The sequence below is a fragment of the Myotis lucifugus genome, unplaced genomic scaffold (genome assembly GCF_000147115.1).
Source record: "Myotis lucifugus unplaced genomic scaffold, Myoluc2.0 scaffold_10, whole genome shotgun sequence".
NCBI lineage: Eukaryota > Metazoa > Chordata > Mammalia > Chiroptera > Vespertilionidae > Myotis > Myotis lucifugus.
This window is the reverse complement of record NW_005871058.1, coordinates 13,822,099-13,835,939: the sequence shown is the minus strand read 5'-3', so window position 1 is coordinate 13,835,939 and position 13,841 is coordinate 13,822,099. Positions and strand designations below refer to the sequence as shown.

The 13,841-nt window shown below is 39.6% G+C and overlaps 1 protein-coding gene across 1 annotated transcript in view; it reads right to left on the bottom strand.

The window, feature by feature from the left end:
- PTPRO (protein tyrosine phosphatase, receptor type O) overlaps nucleotides 1-10,406 on the bottom strand; it is a 201,939-nt gene extending 191,533 nt beyond the window's left edge. Inside the window, 3 exon segments of the mRNA XM_023749835.1 lie at nucleotides 3,334-3,452; nucleotides 3,455-3,615; nucleotides 10,315-10,406. Of these exon segments, the coding sequence (XP_023605603.1) occupies nucleotides 3,334-3,452; nucleotides 3,455-3,615; nucleotides 10,315-10,406 (372 nt within the window).
- Between the last annotated feature and the right edge of the window lie 3,435 nt (nucleotides 10,407-13,841).

Genomic DNA, 13,841 nt, shown 5'->3' with positions numbered 1-13,841 from the left:
AGTACTATGGCCAGCATCATAATGCTAAACATAAACCTCCTGTTAGAGAATATAATTAAGGCCTTCTTTTCAAATTTGATGTTCTTTGGCTATAAGTCAGGTAAGAGCAGAAATGGAAAGAAATATAGAAAGGAGGTTAAGAAAGAAAGAAGGATTCATGCCAAGCCCATGAGTTTAGGGAAATGTTCCAGTTGACTACTAATGAGCATCATTTCAGGGAAGGCAGAATTTACATTCCTATGATGTCATAGTCTACCATTTGCATCTTACTTGACAAAATCCCAATATAGAGTGAACTGATATAGGAAACAATTGTCAGAGAGAGGTTTAGTAAAGATATGATAGATGACAGAAGTTACATTGTCTTCAAGGGGAATTATGGGAAGATGCATAAGAGGGAGACTCAGCAGATAAATACTCCATTTGCATTTGTATGTGAGTTGAAGATTTTAAGATTGGTAGGCTCCCAGTATATTTGATAAGCAAAGTCTTTTGCTTTTTATTTTTATATATACCATCAATATTGACATAAATTTAATATTTTTATAAACAACATTGTGCTTATGCAACACCGATTATGCAGATATTCATCTTATAATATACAGTGGTTGGTTCAGCGGCTCTCAACCTGTGGGTCGCAACCCTTTCACAGGGGTCGCCTAAGACCATTGGAAAACACATATAAATTACATATTGTTTTTGTGATTAATCACTATGCTTTAATTATGTTCAATTTGTAACAATGAAATTGGGGGTCACCACAACATGAGGAACTGTATTAAAGGGTCGTGGCATTAGGAAGGTTGAGAACCACTGGTTTAGATGATATGAGATGCCTGACTAAATGTGTACATCACTAAGCCATGGATAAGGAATGATGGACAATGACATCATGGCCAGGCACTCTTGGACTACCTCAATGAAACAGGTTATAGCTGATTCAAATGTTCAGACTTTCCTACCACTTAATTTGTGAAATAGATAAAACTATCACAAGCCTCATACTTGAGTTTCTCTGTGGTTTTTAGAGATTTTCATTTTTATATGAGGATACTTCAAATTGAGTAGTGAAAGACTTATTGACATATGAGATCTACAGATATTTGGGGGTGGGGTGGGGGGATGGTTTGTTTCTTACCACACATAGACCTTTTTAGATCTTATCATTGAGATTCAATTGACAACATGGTTTTTAATAATCGCATTTTTCTTCGTGTTCCTGTCACCACCGGCATATTAAACTTATTTTACTGACATGCATTCAGGACCTTATATGCAAAAGTTTCTCCAAATTGTAAAGAAATTATACTATGTACCCAATTTACCATGTAATATACTGTTCCCCAAATGTAAATGCATAACCCTAGGTGCCCAACTTGCCACTTTGAACATCTTTTGTCAAATGTAACAAAATAGGATTAAATGAAATAGCAAATGTGAAATGCCTGGAAGACTGTCTGGCACATAGTGTGTATTCAGTATATATCAGGCTGACTGGCACAGTGTGTATTCAGTATATATCAGACTGACTGGCACAGTCCTTCCCCTGGTGTACTTTGTATTCAGGTGACATAAAGCACTGCATTTACATAAAATAAAGGGCAGAGCTTTACAAAATTGTTTGTCCCATTACAATATTTGCTTAAATGACAAGCTCTATCAGTGTATTTACTATGTGATGACGTTTACCATAACTGCCATCAATCTGCAAACGTGCAGAAGTGCAGCTACTGTGTGGCACAAGGCGAACCTCTATCCCGGTCACTGAGAGTGCCATTATGTGTCATTGACCATTTTCTCACTCCAATATATCAAGGTTTTATTAGAACTTTTGCCACATATTTTAGACTTTAGTTGCAGCACCCAATGCCCTCTACCATTTCTGGAGTTCTCCCCCATTGCAAAGAATTCAAATAAAAACCTGCAGCTGTGCCAAAGGTTGGATTTGGACCAGGTGTCATGTGTGTCTAGTAAAATGTGTGGTGACTCCATTTCTCACGTTGGATGCCTGACAAGTGTTGCATATACGAAGAGGCATGACAGAATTTGACAGAAAAATTAATAGGAAACTTAACTCTAATACAGTGTGGTGTGTGCTTATAGAGTTCCCCCTGGAGTGAAAACATATTAGTGAGCTTATTATTAACCAGACTCTAAGTAAAATTATTATTTAAACTTAAGAACAATGTAAAAACATAGTAAGTATAATTTAGAATCTTCTCTATGCACTCTGTTGCTGTTTCTCTCTGAAACTATTTTTCCATTAAGATAAATGAAAATATGGAATATTTAGAAGTGACACTGTTTTCAACCCATTGGTCCTGCTCCGCAGTCTCCTTGTCAAGCATTCATAATCAATGGCGCATGTCAGCAAGAAGTGATGCTTTGATAAGAAAACATTTGCATCCATCAATGTCTCATCCATTTCTGAGGAAGATAGCCCGTGGTGCTGAAAGAATAGCTCCCGGTGACCAGCAGACATAGTTTGCTTTGGGGAGAATGGACAGGAACGACTCAGGACAACACTGAAGTAGCCCTACCGAAGACACAAGTGGTAGGCAATTACCTCATAACTTCACACCGCTTTCCAAGAAAACATCTAGCTAAATGTCTAAATTTTTATGTACAGTATAGTTGTCAAACTCGAATTTTTTATTTTATTTTTTTTTAAGCAGCCCTCTTCTTTTCCTCAAAGTATAACCCTGGAGTAGGATATTCCAAAGAAGACACGAAAAAGTAAATTGTACCGATTGTTCTGCCATTGGAATGTAGAGGTGTCATCCTCTGTACATACAGTGGGGAAAGTCTGGAGACTTTGTAAAGGGTTTTCTCAGGAGTCCTCTCCAGGCTCAAGCTGACACTCCTTTTCCAAAGAAAACCATTCTCCCTGGCAGCCCTCGGGCAGCCAGGGAGCTCAGCGCCCGCCCCCGGTGTAATCCCAGCAAAAGGTAAATTAAGACAAAGCAGCTCTCACTCCGCTGGGGGAGGCGGGAAGGTTAGGCAGCATCAGGGCGCAGCACGTAGCGGCCAGGAGAAGGGAAAGTGGCCTCATGTTGCCGGAGGAAGCATTACCAACAAGCCCACCTCTGAGGTGGGTAAAAGAGCACAGAGGTTGAAAGCTGGAGGGAGCAAACTTCCCCCTTCTCCCACCACGTCCCCTAAGAGCGCGGGGCACGCGCACCCGCCAGGACAACAAAGCGTGCGCCCCGCTGCACAGCCCGCGCTCCCAGCCGCGCGGCCCTCGCGTCCCGGGGCGCCCAGGTCGGTGGCGGCAGAGCCGGGAGCCGAGCTCGGGCGCCGGCTGGACGGCGGGAGGGGTGCGGGGCTCCCTACCTTGAGCAGCACAAAGAGCCCGAGCAGAGGCAGGAGGCGGCGGCCGCCGCGGGTGCTCGCGGGCAGGTGCCCCATCGCGGCGCGGACGGGGACCCAGAGGGGCGGTCGTGCCGGCGGGAGCCCCGGTGGCGGCTCACAATGGCGAACTGGGGCTGCAGCCTCAGACCTTGGGCGCCGAGGCAGCTCCCGGAGGGCGCATGCTGCCTTTCCGGTCTCCCCGCGGCGGCTCTCTTTCCCGTATTGCACCCGGGATCCTCCAGGAATGTGCCAGGCGGGGCTGTTCTTTAGCAGCGAAGGATGGAGAGGGTGGGGATGGGAGTGGGTGAGGCTCTGCCGCCACCGCCGCTGCCAGAGGAGGCGCGGGTCCGCGTGGCGAGCGAGAGGCGGGGACCCTGTCCCGGCTCGCCAGGCTCTCTGGCAGCAGCAATATTCTCTGGGCTGTGGATTCGTAAAGTGACAGCAGCCTCCCAGCCCCTCCCACCCAGGGTCCGCCCGCTGCCTCTTATCGCTGGACAGCCCCTCGCCAGGCTCCGCCCCAACCCCTTCCACAGTCTCAGACGTGGGAGTTGTGTGCGGTTTCCTGACTTCTCTGGACCAACTTGTGACCAGGTCCCAGGCCCCTCTCAACCTCCCCACATCTGCTCTCAGTCGTGGTTATAAAGGACCAGTAGTAACTCCTGAAAGGGAGTGGTGGTTGTGACTAGCTATGGAGTGAGTGCATGGTGTGTGTGTGTGTGTGTGTGTGTGTGTGTGTGTGTGTGAGAGAGAGAGAGAGAGAGAGAGAGAGAGAGAGAGAGAGAGAGAATACAACCCTTCTCTCTTCCATTCTCCCTATCCCATTTCAACACTCTCCTACTCTCCATCCCACACTCCCCAAGGAGGATACACAATTATACACAATTATACACATTTTCCATTTGGAATCAGGAGTTCTTGTAAATTTCAAGGGCCACCCTTGGATACCATTTATCTTGTAAATGCAAAAAGAACTTTCACCGTGATGCCTATTTGTATATGATTATATTTTGCTATGTTGTCTTTCTATTTTTTCTTCATCACTTCTTTCAGAATTTGCTTAGCTTCTTATGCCTTTGTACACATGTGCATATGGACCACTTTGGGGAAACATTAACAGTAAACAGTAAGCAGTAAAGCATTCTTCATTAATTTGCATTATTAACACTCCATTAAGTACCACTGTGATTAGATGGCCAAAGACTGTAGGTATTATTTCATAACCACAGAAAATTTTCTCTCCGTCATAAGGTATTTTACACAGTTCTTGCTAGACAAAATAGTTTCGTTTGTTTTTATTGCACTTAAAACAGAAACAGTCTTGTGAATCTTCCTAGGAGAGTCTCCCAGAGGAATGCGAATGCTGTATCATCAGCATTTCCAATGCAGTACTTCCAAAGTATGCTAAACCGTGCTATGCTATTTTCAAGATTCCAAATCAATAAGAACGGGCATTGCAGCAGATAGTGCATGTAGTAATGTGTGCTTCACCAACTGCTTCAAAATGTTTGTTCTGATTTCATTATCCCAACAATTCTGGTAGGTAAAGAAGGCTGAGGTTATCACCAACTATACTGAGTCGCCAGATTATTATGACCACCCTATCAGTACAATGAAGTGAATTAGTTATGCAAATAATAATAATAATAAAACCTTGAGAGTATTTGCTTAGGAAGTTTTCAATATTCAGTATTTTTGGAAGTGTCAATGAAGTACTAATGGGGTGGTCATAATAATCTGGCCACTCAGTGTATTTTCCACAGAATGCTGTTTCTCAGAGAACAGATAAATGCAGAAAAGCAGAACCTTTTATTGTGTATGTCCTAAGACAGGCGTTTAACATGAATCCCCACAAGCTGAAATAAAGCTATTTCCTCTGGAAATAATAATAAGGTTTTTAATGATCAAGAGGCTGGAAGATCCTTTTTTAAATCTGTAGGAGGCTTTATTTTTGTTAGGCAAAACACCCTTTGCCTAAATATCTGAAAATGAATATGCCTGTGTAGTTCACGCTAGCTCTCCTGTAGAAAGAGGAGCAGTAGCAGCCACGGAGCGGGAGCTTCAATCCCTAGGAGAGGTTTAATGAGGAGTCAAATGGAACTCTTCCAGTGCCCTTGCCAATGAGGCTGAATTCTGTCCTCCAGGGACCAACTCTAATGTAGTTCAGTATGTTTAGTCCTGGCTTTCCTGCTGAAATCGCCTACAAGGCTGTCAGCGCTCGCAGCATTAGAGAGTTGCATTTATGGGGGTTGCCCAGTGACAAATGCTTTGCTTTATATGGATCGCAGGGAAAACACAAGCCATTGATCTCCACACCATGTTCCACTTGAAAAGCACAGTAATAGCCATGTAGTTTGTCACCCATATCTCACATGCTACAATTATGATCACATATGAACTCTAGATTCTGTGTAGAATGACCAGGCAGTGTTTCAACTTTCCATTTATTTGAACATTTGCTTTAGTTTTGCTCTTGATGAACACTGGGTTCTCGCCTAAAAGACGTGTTGACAATTCGTAAATCCTGTCTTTCAAAATCAGGATGATTGACAGGCCTCAGGTGAATAGCATGTTTCAACTGCCAAGATATATTATTCTTGTCACACTTGAGAAACAGTGACATTTCCTACAGAAGGTCATATTTGCTTTTACATGGATACTCTTTTCCCATTGCCTCTTTTTTTTCTTCCTAAATAATGCCTATTGAGGGATCTAACTTTTTTTAACTTGACTCTTACATAGTCTTAAGAAAAATCAAATAAAAATACTGTAACACAGGGCATAGTTTTATGACGAAAATTATCTGCTTAAAAGAATAGGCAAGCCTGAGCAGATACTTATCAGTGGACACAAACTGCAGGCTATGGAATGAATGAACGATCCTAAAATAGGGAGGCAACGTGGCATTTTTAGTTACTATTCCCTCTAGCAGTCAGTTGTATACTAGGATTACTGTGTATTGTTCACATGTCCTTTGCTTTTCCTAATTTTTGAAAAATATATTAAACACCCCTACATCATGCAGTTTTATTTCAAAGCTTGTTTATATGTGATGCATTGGCTAATGGACTTTTATAATATTTTTTTTCTGAACCATTATAGACATTGTTATCATCTACTCACCTAGCTGTTCTTCATAACTAGGTTTCTTGACTAATTATAATTTAAAGCATCCGCATCCTGCATGAGAGGGTTCACTTTAGCCTGGAAAAAAAAAGCATGACTAGAACTTGTATATAATATGTCAATAAAGCAAGACAGATTGTTTGCTCAGTGAAAATGGTGCCTGCTGATCCTCCCTTTTCTTCTTTACTTCCCTTCAAATTAAAGATGTAATGCAACACTTACTATCTATCATGTGTGACAAACAGAGGCTACATATGCATCACTTAAAAAGTGGCCGCTGACCTGTCCGGTGTTTCTCAGTGATTAGGGCATAGGCCTGTGCACCAATGAGTTGCGGGTTCAGTTCCCTTGATCAGGGACACACACATGGGCTGCAGGTTTGATCCTTGGCCCCGATGGATTCCCTGCCCCAGTAGATCCCCAGCCCCCATCAGGGTACATGTGGGATGCAAACAATCAATGTGTCTCTCTCCTATCGATGTTTCTCTCTATCTCTTTCTTCCCTTCCCTCCCTTCTACTCTCTCTAAAAATCAATGGAAAAAAATATCCTCAAGTGAGGATTAACAAAACAAAAAATGGTTGCAAATGTATTATTATGGAACAATTTTCATGGTGATTTCAGGTCATGGTGATTTCAGGTACTGGAGAAACCGTACTGCGTGGCCTTAACAGCTAAGGATTCTATGAGTAGGCATAATAACTTTGCAGTGACAATTTCACTTCAAATCAATCACACTAAATCAATTTTCATGCTAAAAATCACAAAGTTAATAATATTCTCTACTCTATGAGAGAGGGGGTGAGGAAGTGTATAGTCTGAAGAGGGCAAGAGGATACCAATGATAGATTGGTGTTAACTGTCTTAGCAGAACAATCTAGAGTAAAATTGTTTAAGAAAACACGAATGTTCTTGGGAGAGATTTCAGTGTCCTAGAGAAGAACATCCACTTTATGAAGGGACATGAAGAAAATGCACAATTGGGAAGCTGTATGTTTCTAGATACATTGTATAGTGTAGATATTACTCTTTGACCCATGCAGACCCATAAAACTAACGGCACAGTTGACTCTCCTCTTCAACGTTTAAAACAGGTTGAACTTTAAAGGTCTACAACTGAACTCATAAAAATTCCCCCATAATTTCCTATCTCCATAAATGTACCAACGCCAAACTGAGGCATACTTGCAGTCTCCTTCTCCCTACCCCCAATGGCACCATTTCAAATTTGATTCAAATTCCTTCATTTTACCTCAAAAATATTTCTTATATCAATTCACTTCTCTCTATCCCAACCACCTTCATCCTAGTTCAAAATTACCATGACTTTTTGTTGAACTGTTTGTAACCTTCCTAATTGCAGGAGTCTACCTGTAGCCTCTATGGCCCCTTCTACTTCTCCCTGAAGCATGATAGGGAAGTATTTCCATTTGCAGCCAGTTGGAACCAGTTATTGAAACTCAAATCTGATCATTCTGACACTTTTACATAAATCCAACCAATGGCTTCCAAACATTTCTAGGATGGTGACAAAATCCTCAGCATGGCCCACAAGGTTAACTATCCCTTATCTGCTTCTCAAGTCTCTTGCCACACCTCCATCTCCTTTGCTCTCTGAATTTCTAAAACTCATGCATAACATGTTTCCTCCTAACACTGAGATACATGTTGTCCTCTCTGCCTGAAATGCTCCTCTCCTCTTTTTCATCTGATCTCTGCTCAAATTTTACTTTCTCACTCTAACCCCATAGTTTAAGGTTTCAAAGCCCATCTAGCATTTTTATTATTGATATGTTATTTTTATCATTATTTGCTTAATGAGTATCTCATTCATTAGATTGTTAATTCTACGAGCATAGGAATTATGTTGAGTACTTGATTGCCATTTTCTCCAGAGCACTTAAGTCAATTCCAGGAATAAAGTAGGTCCTCTGAAAGCATTGGTTAAATAAGTAGTATAATTTTCAATGATAATTATACTATCAAATATCAAAATATGAAATATTTATATTAATGTTTTGGTTTTATTTTTTCAAGATGGGAAATCAATCTCTATTTCAAGTACACTCCTACTTTCTTTAGTGGGCAAAAAGTTACCCATATCTGCACAAGAATTATCCTGGGAAACCTTGTGCAGCCTCTAAGATTGGTGAATGATCAGGAGAGAAACACGAAAGAGAAAATTATTTTTATTAGGATGATAATTTTACTCAAAATTAAGTAACCCTTCAACTTTTGAATGGAAGAACAAACCATGGTATATAAAACCAATAGAATATTATTCAGGAAAGAAAATAAGTGATCTGATACATGCAACAACATGAATGAATCTCAAATACATTATGCTAAGTGAAGAGAAGTCAGATTCAAAAAGCAACCCACTGTAAGATGCTATTTATGTGTCATTTCAGAAATGACACAACTATAGGGGAGAAAAGTAGATTAACGGTTGTCAAGGGCTGGAAAGATGGAAGGATTGACCATAAAGGGACTTTCAGAGTGATGGAAATGTACTAAATCTTGACTTGATTGTTCATTATGTGACATATACATTTGCCCAAACTCATCAAATTTTACCATAAAAAGGACAAATTTTACTGTTTTTCAATTTAAAAAATTAAAAAAATAATTCCAGGTAAGAATTAAGTATGGACAAAAAACACCCAATCTTTTAAAAACTTGTTTTTTTAAAAGACAATATTGCTTTATGTTTATATACATGAGTTTCAGCATTTTAAGAGTGTTTAAAGGTGCTTAACAATCACAGCATTTTAAGACAAATTTCAGCTTTCTGATTATCTGATTGCCTCTCCCATATTATCTTGTGACAAAATCTCAGAATTAAGCTCATGAAATTGCTTAACTCCCCTTTTGTCTCCTTTTAGCTGAGATATTTACATGGATTGTTCATTGAGTCACTCACCAGTCACATATTTTTCCATTCTTGCCATGCTGGGCACAGCTAAGATAAGATACAGATGTTGACCTCCAGGAGCTTGCAACCTAGTTGGAAAGATGGTATGCTAAAAGAACTACAAACAAGATAAAATATAGTAAGTAGAAGCAAAGATAGAAACAAATGCTAAAAGCATTCAGGGAAGGGACAGAGAACTTACATATGTAAAATACTGGAAGCTGGAAGTCCCAGGGTATGCTCTAAAATAAGAGTACAGTTAGAGAAGTTGGAGTAATAAGATTGACATGCACAAAGTCCTTTGCTCATTAATAGCCACATCTGTCTCTCCTTCCTGGCAGCACACAGGTATACTCCATTTCCGTTTCTCTTGCAGTTAAGTGTTGAGATAAGTCTGAGTCATGGCCCAGGAATTGTGACAAGAGTGATGGGTACTTCCAGGCCTGGTCCATAAAAGCCTTGATATATAATCCTCACTCTCTTTTCCTCATCCTGAATAGAGAGAACTCTAAGGACCTAGAGAAGTGAAGAACCATAAGATGGAAGGAGCCTTGATTCCTGCACATTTGCAATCCTCTTTAGACCGTGATCTTAAAATTGAAAAGTATATTTAGACCAGGAGATTGTCATCAAAGGCCAAGGTAAGGGAATAGGGGCTACTAAACTGTTTGAAACAGAAGAGTGATACGATCAGAACTGAATCCTTTAGAAAAACTGGTCTGAGTACATTCTTTAGTAAAGTGGAATATAAAAACAAAAAGATCAAAGGATTAAAGGTTCTAGTAAAAGCAGAATTGAAATGATAGCTGGATTGAGAAAGAAAGCAAATGAATGCAGGAGAACATCAAGATCTGTGAAGATCTGAACATGCTCAGAGTTTGAGTCCTTAACTACTTGCTATCACCCAAGAGCCACCCTAGACAGTACTCCAGCCACATGCTGGCACCAACACTGTCACTCATTTTGTTTATCTGCTTGATTTGCTTCACTTCTACATATGTGGTCTCCCTGAACTCCATGACGTTCCACGGTAGATCACCCTCATCCCTCGGCTCCCAAGCCCAGCCTAGCACTTGTCTAATAGTCACAGAGAGAGAAATAAAGCTGCTCTAAACATTCATGTGAGGGTCCTTGTGTGAACATAAGTATCAACCCAATTGCTGAATCATAGGATAAAAGTATTTTACCTTTATGAGAAACTATCTTCCAAGTGGTTATACCACTCTGCATTCCTCCTGCAATGAATAAGTGTTCCTGTTACTCCACATCTTTGCCAGCATTTGGTGTTATTAGTGTTTAATTGCTGCCATTTAGAGTACTAGTATATAAGCCTCTTCAATGTTGCTTCTGAGTCATTTTTTAAAGGACCTCATTAATCTTTGAACATGTTCTTACTTTTTCTGGTACTATATGAACAATTTAAAACTCTGTCCTTTTGATAAAACAAATTCAATTAACATTAATCTTGAATTATAACTCATTAAATTATTTGACAGATATCTATTGTACACTTCTTTTGTGCCAGATTACTCTAGTGCTTAGAATCCAGACATGCGTTTAAGCAAAGGGAACAAAACCTAGGAAGCAGTGATGTCCCTGATATTTAAGTAACAGCAAGAAGAACAATGTGTTTGGAATGGAACATGTAGGGGACATTGGTAGTATGGGCAGTACGAGACGGGGGTATTGGAAGACTATGTAGGATAATGGAGATCATTGTAAAGACTTTGGCTTTTAATTTGAGAGATAGGGAACCAGTGTAGAGTCTTGAGCAGAGGAGGCAATGTTTCTATGTTGGAGTATACTCTTGGAAGTAAGGTTAGAAGACCATTGTATAAAAGACCATCGGAAGAATACTGGATAAAACAGGCAAGAAAAAATGTGCAACGGAGGTGCTGAGAAATCTGAGAGTCTAGGTAGGTTTTTTTAGGAAGGAAAACAAGATTTGCTCATGAATTAGATATGAATTTGACAAATGAGTAACAAAGGAATCAAGATGACACACAGATTTTTGGCCTAGACAGGAGGAATGATCTTGCCATTATTTGGAAAAAAAGAAAGACTAAAGGTGGTGCAGGTTTTGAGGGGTGAATCAGTGCTCAATTTTAGACATGTTAATTTTGGATTTTTACTATACACTTAAGTAGAGCTATTGAATAGGAATTAAACAAATCATTCTGGAAAAAAGGTTATTCCACTAAGGATTGGAGTAATACATTTAGGTATCTTCAGTGCATAAAATGGTATTTAAAATTGAAACTGTCTGAGCTCACCAATGGAGAGTGTAGATACAAAAGATAAAAATATCTAAGGACTGAGAATTACTCTGATTTTCATCTTCTGGCTTCACAGAAAACAGCAATAGGCTCTCTAGAAACAGATAAAGAGAAAATCCTCCTTCTGCCCCTCTATCAGGATGAAGACAAATTGTCTGCTTGTACATAAATTAGTGGAGAGTTTCTCTTTAATAGCTATATGATAGTATAATCAGTTTACAAAGTAAATGTCATAATCTGACTTAATGGAGCAATCTGAATATGTACATATAGATGAATATCAAAATGAAACTTCCTATTTGTATGTATGCTTTATTCAACATTTTATCAATAGTGTTTTCAGTCTCATTTGACTTAATATTTATTTTATATTTACCTAATCTTTAATTAGACAAAAATCTCTCACTCATTCATTCGTTATTTTATTCAGAAAGTATTAAGTGTCTACTACATATCAAGAATTTCTGGCTGGGTCCTCTGGCTATTGTTAGTTTTATTATTTTTATATTCTGTATTTTTTTTTGAAAAACTCTCATTTGGACTTTTTAGCAGAAAGCAAGTGTTAAAATTATTTTTAGAGAGTTGGAAATAGATATGCAAAAATCAAATATACATGCCTCTACTCTGTTTTTTAACCAATTCAATGTTAGCAAAATTTAATGTTCAGAAACTTGGTTAGAAAAAGTGATTTTAAACTTTTTCACTATTAGTATATGTGAAGATTTTATAAAGTCAAATAAGCTACTTTGAGTTTAAGAAGTCAATTAAGTCAGAGAAAGATAAGTACCACATGATCTCACTCATATGTGGAATCTAATGAACAACATAAATTGATGAACAAAAATAGACCCAGATACATAGAAACATCGACCAAACTGTCAAACCTCAGAGGGAAGGCAGAGGCTGTTGGAAGGGGGAAGAGATCAACCAATGAACTCATGTGCATATATGCGTAATCCATAGACACAGACAATAGGGTGATGAAGGCTTAGAGGGGAGGAGAGTGGGAGAGGGAAATGGGAAGGGGGACATATGTAATACTTCCAACAATAAAGATTTATTTTAAAAAAGAAGTCAATTAAATATTTGAGTCATGGGGTCCTTTGGCAATGACCTTGACAATCTGAAAGATGTCCTGGGAATCTCACTGCTTTACTCTTGGAGCTACTAATTCTTGTAGATCTCCATGATTCATATCAACTACTATTGGGCTTTCAATCCTAAACTAGATACACTGGCCTATCCTGGATATTAAGAGTCCTTGTCATTTTCATTTGCTTAAATATAAACCCTCAGTGTTACTTATTGTCATTTTTCAGATGGTAACTGCAAGGTGAGGTAAACATTTAAAAAAGAGCTTCAGCCCTGCCCAGGTAGCTCAGTTGGTTAGAGCCTTGTCCTGATATGCCAAAGTTGTGGGTTCAGTCCCCGATCAGGGCACATACAAGAATCAACAGCCCCAGCCAGTTTGGTTCAGTGGATAGAGCCTCGGCCTGCAGACCAAAAGGCCCCAAATTTGATTCTGGTCAAGGCATGTACCTCGGTTGCAGGCTACCCACCAGGCCCAGGCCCTGGTCAGAGCTTGTGCAGGAGGCAACCAATCTATTTGTTTCTCTCACATTAATGTTTCTCCCTGTCTTCCCCTCTCTCTTCCACTCTCTCTAAATCCAATGGGAAAATATCCCATTGTATTAAAAAACAAGACAAAACAAAAAACAAGAATCAACAAGAATCAACCAATGAATGGGTACATAAGAGGAACAGTAAAATGATCAGTCTCTCTCTCTCTCTCTCTCTCTCTCTCTCTCTCTCTCTCTCTCAAAATAATAAAAATGTTTAAAAGGAGCTTCAGAAAATTTATTTCCAGACAATTCCTAGACTCCCTGGGCCTCACAAATTAGGTGGCTGTGTTGACAAAGACTCAGTGAAAGTGACTCATTTGCTTTGGTAATGCACGGCCCTTCTTAATCTTCCCTTTAGCCTTGGCACTTTAAAATGCCAAGGTTGACATTAAATTACAGTGTGGCATAATATCAATAACAGCAGCTACTAAACAATCTGCATTTCCATTTCTTAAAAACAAAATATCCACAATCACTCCAAGTTTTCATAAAGCGTGAAATTACCTCCTGTTTACTGAGTCACAAAATGGAACTGGAGCAGAGAGTAAAAGTAAAG